The sequence below is a fragment of the Anabas testudineus genome, chromosome 4 (genome assembly GCF_900324465.2).
Source record: "Anabas testudineus chromosome 4, fAnaTes1.2, whole genome shotgun sequence".
Classification (NCBI taxonomy): Eukaryota; Metazoa; Chordata; class Actinopteri; order Anabantiformes; family Anabantidae; genus Anabas; species Anabas testudineus.
This window is the reverse complement of record NC_046613.1, coordinates 9,943,673-9,952,865: the sequence shown is the minus strand read 5'-3', so window position 1 is coordinate 9,952,865 and position 9,193 is coordinate 9,943,673. Positions and strand designations below refer to the sequence as shown.

Here is a 9,193-nt window from a genome sequence, read left to right as displayed (position 1 = left end):
ACCAGTCTGCACATTGATCTTATGTCATTACTTAAATGAAGAAACTGTTTCACGAGATATTAACTATGAACTTGTGAAATGACAAAGAATTACTGTTGTGCACACATTTGACAAAATGAGGATTGCAGACTGTGTGCTCACTGTCACACACATCATACCCGGAGTCAGGAAGTGCAGCTCCATTTGGAACAGCTAAATTGTTCACAGTAGACACATGAGCGCTGTGTTCATGTTGACGGTCACACAGATAGAAAGCCTGACTGAAGCACTATTGTAGTGTGTGTGGGTGACAATGTATGTCAGTGTGTGTTCTGCCGTATGTATGTTACACTGCACCACCTGACAGGCGCAAAGCCCTGTGGGATGGCACTGTTGTATCTTACACTTGGCTGAACATATACAGCACATCAGAGGTGTAACAAATCCATTCCTGACTGCCAGAACCTTTCAGAGAGTTTCTGTGCCTGTGAACAACACATCTTCAGGTTTCGACACCTCCGAGCTGATGTGTGTCTGACACACAGACACGCACAGATTAAATGCAGCCTCACACAGAAGTGTGTGATTAGGACAAAGAATCAGCGTGGCGTACCTGTGCCTGCTAACGCGTGTGTGTTTCTGTGTGAAGCATCTGTGTCTCAATGGCGTCTTTAGAGTGGTTAATGAGAGGAGAGGTTGAGGAGAGTGTCAGAGTGTAAGGCTGGCTTCGGTGAAGAGTCCTTGAGCCCTCTCTGTTTCTGTGTTGACACCTCTTAACCTCAGTCTATCATCTCTCACACTCACACACTCCACTTCTATTGACACTTGCTACCCGCAGCTCGCCAAACACCCGAGGAGAATCCACTACAGTGATTGTCCATGTGAGGGGAACCTTAGAGCCTGCAGGGGAAAAAAAAAAAAAAGATTATATAATGCAGTGACATACGCAACAAGAAGTGATTGGATTTAGTGATTGTTTGGTTTTCTGTTCTTGACATTTCTGGATGGATAAAAGGGAAGAATTACAGAGAGAGAATGATAGATCGACAAATTGAACCAGTCTGTCAGGCTTTGTCAGAAAATGCTGAATCCTCACATGCATCACATTGTAAATGAATCTCTATCTCTTTGTCTCCTCACACCACAAAAGTTTACAGGATCTCTGTCCACCACTGTCACTGGCTGGCGTAAGTGGGGTCAGGAGCTCAGGGTCAACTGTGAAGAGGTCAAAGGCCATAGCGCAGGAGGTCTTGTTAAAATACCTTTTAGCCTCCTTCAGGGATATTATGTAATGGCTCTGGGAATAGGTTAGGCTGCAGGTTGACTGTTTTGTGGTGGAGAATGGATGATATATGTGTTTTATACCAGATGTATATTCATTACCCTTTTTAAAAAAATCAGGATTCAAAGGAAGTTCTGAGAGGTCAAGAGGGGTCACACAAGAGGTCTCTTTTATGTGTTTTTCTGATGTATCATTGTTGTGGAGGATGCATCTTTCAGGAAACAATCATCTTATATAACACCTCAGAGGGCTCTCAGGTTTTATGCCAACGCAAAAGGCTTTTCTTTGAGTTTACTAATTAAAATCTTCAAAAGCAAAGCATGTTCTCTCCTCTTGGTTTGTAGCGCAGGCTAACTCTGAGTGGTTAGGGGAAAACTAGGTTGTGCTGATCAATATATTGGAACCATTTGAGTATCAATACAATGAGGGCGCAGTCTTCAATCTTAATTTTTAATATGGTGATAATAAGTATATTAATTTTCATAACTTAATTCAATAACCTTGGAATATGAGCGATGGTGGCCCATTTTTTGCACAGTGAATATGCATCTCTCTCCCCTGCGTTGCCATTGATCACTCCTGAGCCATTTCTTTACTTCTCGCTTTGTCTCTCCCTCTTTCCTTCCCCTCACAATATTTTACTGTAAATTTCGTCCCTATTCCTTGCTTCAGCAACCTAACAGTGCGCTCTACCTTTTATCAGTCCAGAACTGTTAAATTAATAAATTGATATTGACGAGCTATCAGCCGGGGGGATAAATTATTTGGGAGCAGAAGGCTAGGGTCACATGACTTTTAGTACCCACGATTCGGTAATTATTCCCAACAAGAAGAACTGTGGTGTGGTGCATGGCCCTCCCCCTCTAAACATGAGCAAACATGCACAGACATGAAGAACTATAAATATCCTCACATACAGTGGTTTGCTGAGGCCATGGGAATAGTGATGATTACTGCTGATATCATAATCATAACTATCATAAGCATCATGATACAGGATGTTAGTCTGTTGCAAGTTATCACAATTTACACAAAACTAAAGAGGAAAAATCTAGAACGTGCAGCAGTGTTGAATGCAAATTCTACAGTATTGAGTCTGGCATTGCCGTGAGCGCAGAATAGGCAACCTGCAAAAGTTCAATGTAAAACAGCACGATTAACCTCCTGCAGCTGATGTTCTTCCCTCTGTAGCAAATGCTAATGAGAGGTGCAAACCGGGAGGGAGGTGAGCGCTGCAGATGAAGGGGGCAGCAGGCATATCAGAGTGCCAATCGTAGAAGTGCTCTTGTTGCCCTCCGGCCATCACTGACCTTTTGACCCTGGCCATGGCCTAAATGTCAGAGGTCACCAACCAGGGTCAGTGGGGATCACTGCAAGATCGTGGCCAGGGATGCATCACCATGGCAACCCTGTGGACTATAGGAGGAGAGAGGGGGGTGTTTTGCATTCTGTATGCACGCAGAAACACACACACGCACACACACACTATCCTGAGCATCACATCTGTGCATTTCTTCAAGCTGCCCCCAGCCCGTTTACAGTCAAGGAAAACACAGCTGGTAAAAATCCACGGAGGCCTGGCGTGAACAGTGGGCCCTCACACTCTGCATCCACATTATTATTTGTCCTGCTACAGAGGAGACCATATTGTTTCTAGTAGGTGCTTTCATAACTGCCATTTCACTCAATTACAAAGGTCAAAATGTCAATGTGGACTTCAAGGTAAGATTCTCTATGATCATGAATAACAGCAGAATAAAAAGAGCTTGATGCTTCAAACTCACAATGTGGAGCACATTTTAGTTTTTACAACACTAGCTGAAAAGATAGATGGGTTAAAGAAAAGAAGACTTAAAAATGAACATCAACTTACACTGAAATGGTCGAAACAGCGCAGGAAATATTTGTTTGCACCTTGCGTCATCTAGTGGTCGGATTAGACCTCTTCCTGGGCGCTCGGCTCCTCGGCGGGGAAAGAGGGGAAAAAACCCCACTAGTCTGCTTTTGTCTCCGGGGAGCTCGGGTCGATGCCTCGTCCCACCATATGTCTGATCGCAGCTGCCAATCAACAGGTCAACGCGACCCCGGGGATGCAGACATTGGTGGGGAGAGATCAAACCGTGGACCTCGGGGATGACAGATGCAGATGAAAAAAAAAAAAAAAAAAAAAGGCAATAAAACATTGCTTCAAAGATGGCAACGGTGCACTGGGAGGCAAATTATTGTTAACAGTAATCTGCAGGATAGCGCCTCGTATTCTGATCGATTGACTATTATGGAGCCTTTGAAGCCGAGGTAACGCCAGGCTATTGTTCATAGTGGGACACAACCAGAAAATAGCAGCTGGTTTTGGTTCAACTATAGCGCTTCCTAAGCCTTAAATACTACTTACTTCTATGCAATCATGCTTTCTAATAGACTTGCAATTTGAACTCCTCCAGGCTTGGAGGCTTACTGAGAGTTATTTAAACATTCTGCTGCAGTCGCACCAAGATGAAATGGACATTTCTAAGAAAAAGAATAGTACTACTACTAATAAATAGGTGAATAAAGTCAAATAAAAGCCAATATGTAGTTTTCTCAAAGTCTTCTGTTAATTGCTTTCAACTGTTTATTTCACATATTTGAATCATTATTCAAAACCTCTGGATTGTAGTAAAATGATTTTACATAGTCTGTAGTTTGTCCTGATCTTTTGGTAACTTGTGCTACATAAAAACTACATTTTGAAACTGAATAGAAAAATACACTGAAAACAGTTTATGTACAGTGGCACCATAACCCACAAATGAGAAATAAAGCAACTTAAAGAATTATAACTCCCAGAGATGATTTATTATAAGATACAATTCAGCAGCGTCAAATGTCAGTCCCATACAGCTCAGGTAGATCAGCTAAATGCACATCAGCTAATTGGAAAGATGTTGGAGGCATGAAAACAAATGATTTAAGTATTTTTATATCAAAAATCTCCATTTGTTAAATTATTTGGTTATTATTATTGTTAAAACATTCACCTCAGCTGTTTCTATTGGGTACATTTTTTAAATATAATCCATATTATAATAATTTAAAGTGTGACTGTTGCTGATCCGCAGCAACAGGTGGGAGTTGCTTGATAATGGTACATTAAATCTATAATATTATGCTCTGATTGCAGTTTAGATGGAATATAATTTTTAGGCGAATGGGCTGAATTAGTTAACCTTATGAAAAGTAAGTATACAAGCAGGACACAATATAAATATGATCTAATGCTGTTCCATTTGTGTTCACAGTCTATATATGTGTCCCACAGTCTCACAGCCACTGCAATTTTGACTGTGACAGGCTAAAACATAGTTTAACAATAGCACAAGTAGAAAATAATCTTACTAAAGGGAAACAATCAATCTGTTTTTTATTAAGTTATTGCTGTACTTTGTGGTGTGAGGTGTACTCAGTGAATGTTTTAATGTAAGGTTCATGAAGACGAAAACAGATTTAGATACTTTAGATTATTACAGTAAGTTATTCACTTCGTAAACATTGTGTTCATTTCGAACACCTCCACAGTGCCGCTGGTGATGTACACACGCAAGCTACAAGATGAAAAACACAGACAACCTGTGCTGAATGAATGATAAAAGCTCCCTTTCTGTTTGATCTGTTTGCACATACATGTTCGGGCTTCATCTAATGTTGTGTGGACAGTTGTATGTTGAGTCTGTTGTCAAATCAATGAGATACATGTAAGCTAAAGGGAATCAGCTTTGGAATGCTGCTGTAAATGTACTGTATTAAAACACGGCCATAATGTTTCATCGCCATCTCAGCAGGACTGATCTTCTTACCTCACTCTCTGCTAATCAGGAGCAAATCTTTTTGCCTTAATCTACGGCCCCCCGTACCCCCCTGTACTCATTAGAGCCATCTCATTAGATTAACAAAATGACAGGCACAAATGAACACACACACACACACACACACAGAGAGAGAGAGAGAGCTCATGACCTCAATCTCATTCTCCCCGAAAGATAGTTAATTAAAAACATCAAAATATGGTTATTATCTCAACTTAATAGAAAATAGCACAAATGCTTTTTTTTAAAAAAAAAGCTTCACACCTTTTTTTAGGTTAATGTGCACTGTCTGTGCACAATGCGAGTGTGTTTCTACAAGTGTTTTAGGAGTTTCACAGAGTTTCACATGGTTGTATTTGTATGCCCGTGTGTACAGCAAACATATGCAACCAAATTAAAGCCTTAAAGCTGGTGAATTGAAGAGGATTTGATACAAGAGCTATTCATGGGAATTAAGCAAATTAGGCCTCCAATTAGCTGCTGACACCGTATAGGAAGATTTGGCGAACAAAAAATTAATTAGATGGATTTGTGATTGTTCTAATGAGCATTGCCTGAAAAACTCAGTTGTTCTCTCTCTCTTTCTTTCTTTTTGAAGCTTTATCCCTCTGACATATTGTTTGTCCATTCAGAATCTAATTTCTCGTCAAATATTGCCTTATTCAAATATTCAATTATTTGCAAATAAGAAGCCGACAAGACCTGAGACAAAACAAACTTTAGAAAAGTCAATGTATGACCTAATCCTCTTAGGCTGGAGCACTGGGAATGTAAATGCCAACCTTTGCAAGTCAGAGAGGAATTTCACTATTGATGTGAGAGTCGGACAGGCAAAAATTGACTTGATTCTTATTCGGGCGATATTTTGGCGTCCTCTTATAGCTGACTGTTTTAGTAACAGGTTCACTCACCATTTTTAGGCAGTCCCTTTAGAATATTTCCTGTGTGAATTATGCTTAGGGAACATAATAATGTTAGTTAATCTATATTGTATTCATTTATACTTTAACTTTGTATTGGATGTGAACTTAAGTCTGTCATTATTTCGGCTGCCCTGGATTTCTACTCTAACTGGTTTATTGATACAAACTGGAGAATATGCAGCCCCTAGAAAGCCCCTTCAGCACCCCCACCCACCCACCTCTCGCCAATAAATCTGCATCCCCCTCCCCTCCCTCTCTCCGTGCTTCCTTCCCTTTCCTCTGCTTCATCCCTGACCTCCTATGGTCCCCATCTTTTTGCAGCAGTGGTTACGGATTACAGTGTGTGATAAGCTTCCTATTTCTTGAAACTATTTGGGATTGCACAGATTATCTGGCCTCACATCCTTGGGAGTCGGCTTTGGAAAGCCCAATTTTAGTCTCTTAAGGCAGAAGATTTTGCATCCCGACAGCTTTGACTAATTAGCATCTAACACCAGGTGGTATTTTAGCATTGGGCTCACTTTTAGCTAAATCTGCACACACAGACAAGTCCACGCACAACACACACACACACATGCACACACAGAAGTGAAGCTGATAGAAACATCACAATTTAATATGATTTAATGAGATTGTAACAAAACACTGTTTTTGTCATTCTAAAAACAGTCAGAATACAAATAAAAGGAGAGCAGTCATTTTGAATGCCCTACTTTGACTTCACAGAGTAGCCGAGTATAATGTAACATTGTCATTATACATTATCACCTAATGACATTATAAAATAAGGCTCTAAAATGTCTCTTTTACCCAATTTTAATTCAGGGCCAAACTGTAAGTACAGGATATCTCAAAAATACAAACTATTCACTCTCAGGGTACAGAGGCATGAAGGCCCGGGTGGAACGCGACTTGTGGGTGCACACTGGACCATGGCCAGTAGAGTCTCGGTGTCAGACAGGACAGAGGAAATGCTGGGGGCTGTGGACAGCACCAACAGGTCGTTCTGTGGGGGGCAGCGAGAGGAGGGTGGTAGGGGGAGCTCAAAGAGGAAAGAGGGGGTTGCACCGCCACCCTGCGTATCCTCCGCCGTGCCCTTCTACAGTGGTAGTCTCCATTAGAAAAGTCCTGATAGTTTGATGGGTGAATTGCCCAGAAGTGGCCTTTACCGTTGTCACTGCGGCCTGCTTTGATGAAACAATCATTAAGGGACAAGTTGTGGCGCACGCTGTTCCTCCAGTTTTTATCCTGTTGGAGCAAGAAAACAAAAGACATATGGTTACGCCCGAAGCAAAACCAGGAATCAAACAAGACTTTAAACAATGGGTGTCCCTAATCGTAAATTAACATAGGTCGGCGGTAAGTATCACTGATCCTCCTCAGGATGTCACCTTGTTCTGCTGGCAGGGTGTGAGATAGCGTGTCAAGACTGTATATGATCGCAGTAAGACACAACACCCCGAGTTACCTTTTTAGCACATCAAACCAGTGATCAACTTTAATCCACTAGGCTTCGTCCAATCTGTTGTTGCACCTGGTAAAGGCAGAGGCAGTTTGCAACCTAGCAACAGGATTACTTTATTTGCGAATTCGCCAACAAGAAGATCATCTAATGTCCTCTTTGAGCACCTAATTGCCTAACGACTCAGACAGATTACCTGTGCCAAGTAGGTCGCCTCACTTGTGAAAATGGCTGCCACGCTATTTGTCACCAGCTAAATGAAACACGGCGAGAACATTGAGCGAACGCGCTTTCTCGTTGTGTGTCTCATCACGGTTTTACCAGCTGGCGTGACGAGTTAACAAAGTAATGCTGTTGTTATATGTCGTGCCATCTGAAAATTCTCCCACAGACAACAATCACCTGTACACATGATCACCCATTTTCTAAGTTCCAGTATTACTACAACAGTTGATCTCTGAAACACAGACATGAACATACCTGACTCTTGAAGTAAGGGTAGTTATCCATGATCCACTGGTAGATGTCACATAACAGCAGCTTCTTCTGCTCGGACGCCAGAATAGCCTTAGATATGAGTGCGATGTACGACTGGTTGGGTTTGTCCGGAGACTTCTCTGGACTACTGCTGGTGGACATGGTGGTGGTCACGTCCCCCTCCCCCTCGTCTTGTTGCTCTTCATCCCCCTCCTCTTCTTTGACTTTCTTTTCTTCTGTATCTACCTCTGACCTCTGTCGCTGCTTCCCTTGTATCTCAGAGCGAATCCTCACCTCTTCGGGTTTAGGTTTCTGATGATTTGGCATGTTGTTCGCTGTCTGCTCTGCTGTTCGACTTCCTGTTTTTTCTTCTTTAGAACCTCTGTCGCCTTTATTGAACAGCAGGTAGTCAATAGTAAAGCTTAGTCCCAGTCTTTCTCTGCTGCCGATGCGGCTGCTTCTATCCTCCATTGTCATCTCTGAATTAAGATTTCTCAGACTCATTACAGAGTTTTGAATCATCTGACTTATTGAAAAAGCGCTTCTCCCAAAAGTCTTCTCAGGTTGTTTTACAGCTTGTCTATTTTCTCGCAAAGTTAGGACCTTCATAACACACTCATAAACACGAACGCGTCAGTGATCCCCATGTCTATCAGCAAAGTCCTACTGTTGACAAGCTTGCAGATAAAGATGAGCCTCTCAACTGTTGTTAACCTTGGTGTGCTCACGAGTGACACGATCTCAACCTGTGGAAATGACGTCAGTCTATAAGACTAAATACGGACACTTTGTTTGGCAACAAAGTTTAATTGAGCAGTTTTGCCTGTCTAATAAAGCTGACAATCAAAACCTCCCTCTCAATATCCAACACCCTATTGCTCCTCCATCAAAGAGCTGTACTCCACAGTTGCGAAGGTGACTCTATTTATACGACTCTGAATTTATCCCGCACAGAAAGGGGCAAGAAGGCACAGGGGAGGTCCAAGTAGGGGGTCTCAATTCAGGCGGATTATTTTTATTAACCTAAGCAAATCTTTGTAATTATGGGAGATTAAACACTCAAGATTTAGTAAGACATGGTGTGCAGGGGATGGATGCTGAAGAATCAAAGGCCCTTTTAGATGCCAGTGTTATCCTGTTAAAGTTGTTTTGTCCATGGGGATGCTGTCCAAAGAATTACTTTAGTTGCCATAAAGGAGTAATTAATGGGTCACATTCAGTGTTTTGG

General features: G+C 41.8%; 1 protein-coding gene across 1 annotated transcript; it reads right to left on the bottom strand.

The window, feature by feature from the left end:
- Nucleotides 1-6,899: 6,899 nt before the first annotated feature.
- Nucleotides 6,900-8,469, bottom strand: foxq2 (forkhead box Q2). Its single transcript, XM_026346420.1, has 2 exons — nucleotides 7,969-8,469; nucleotides 6,900-7,274 (listed from the first exon to the last, which is right to left on the bottom strand). The coding sequence occupies exons 1-2, from the start codon at nucleotides 8,467-8,469 to the stop codon at nucleotides 6,900-6,902; spliced, it is 876 nt and encodes a 291-aa protein (XP_026202205.1).
- Between the last annotated feature and the right edge of the window lie 724 nt (nucleotides 8,470-9,193).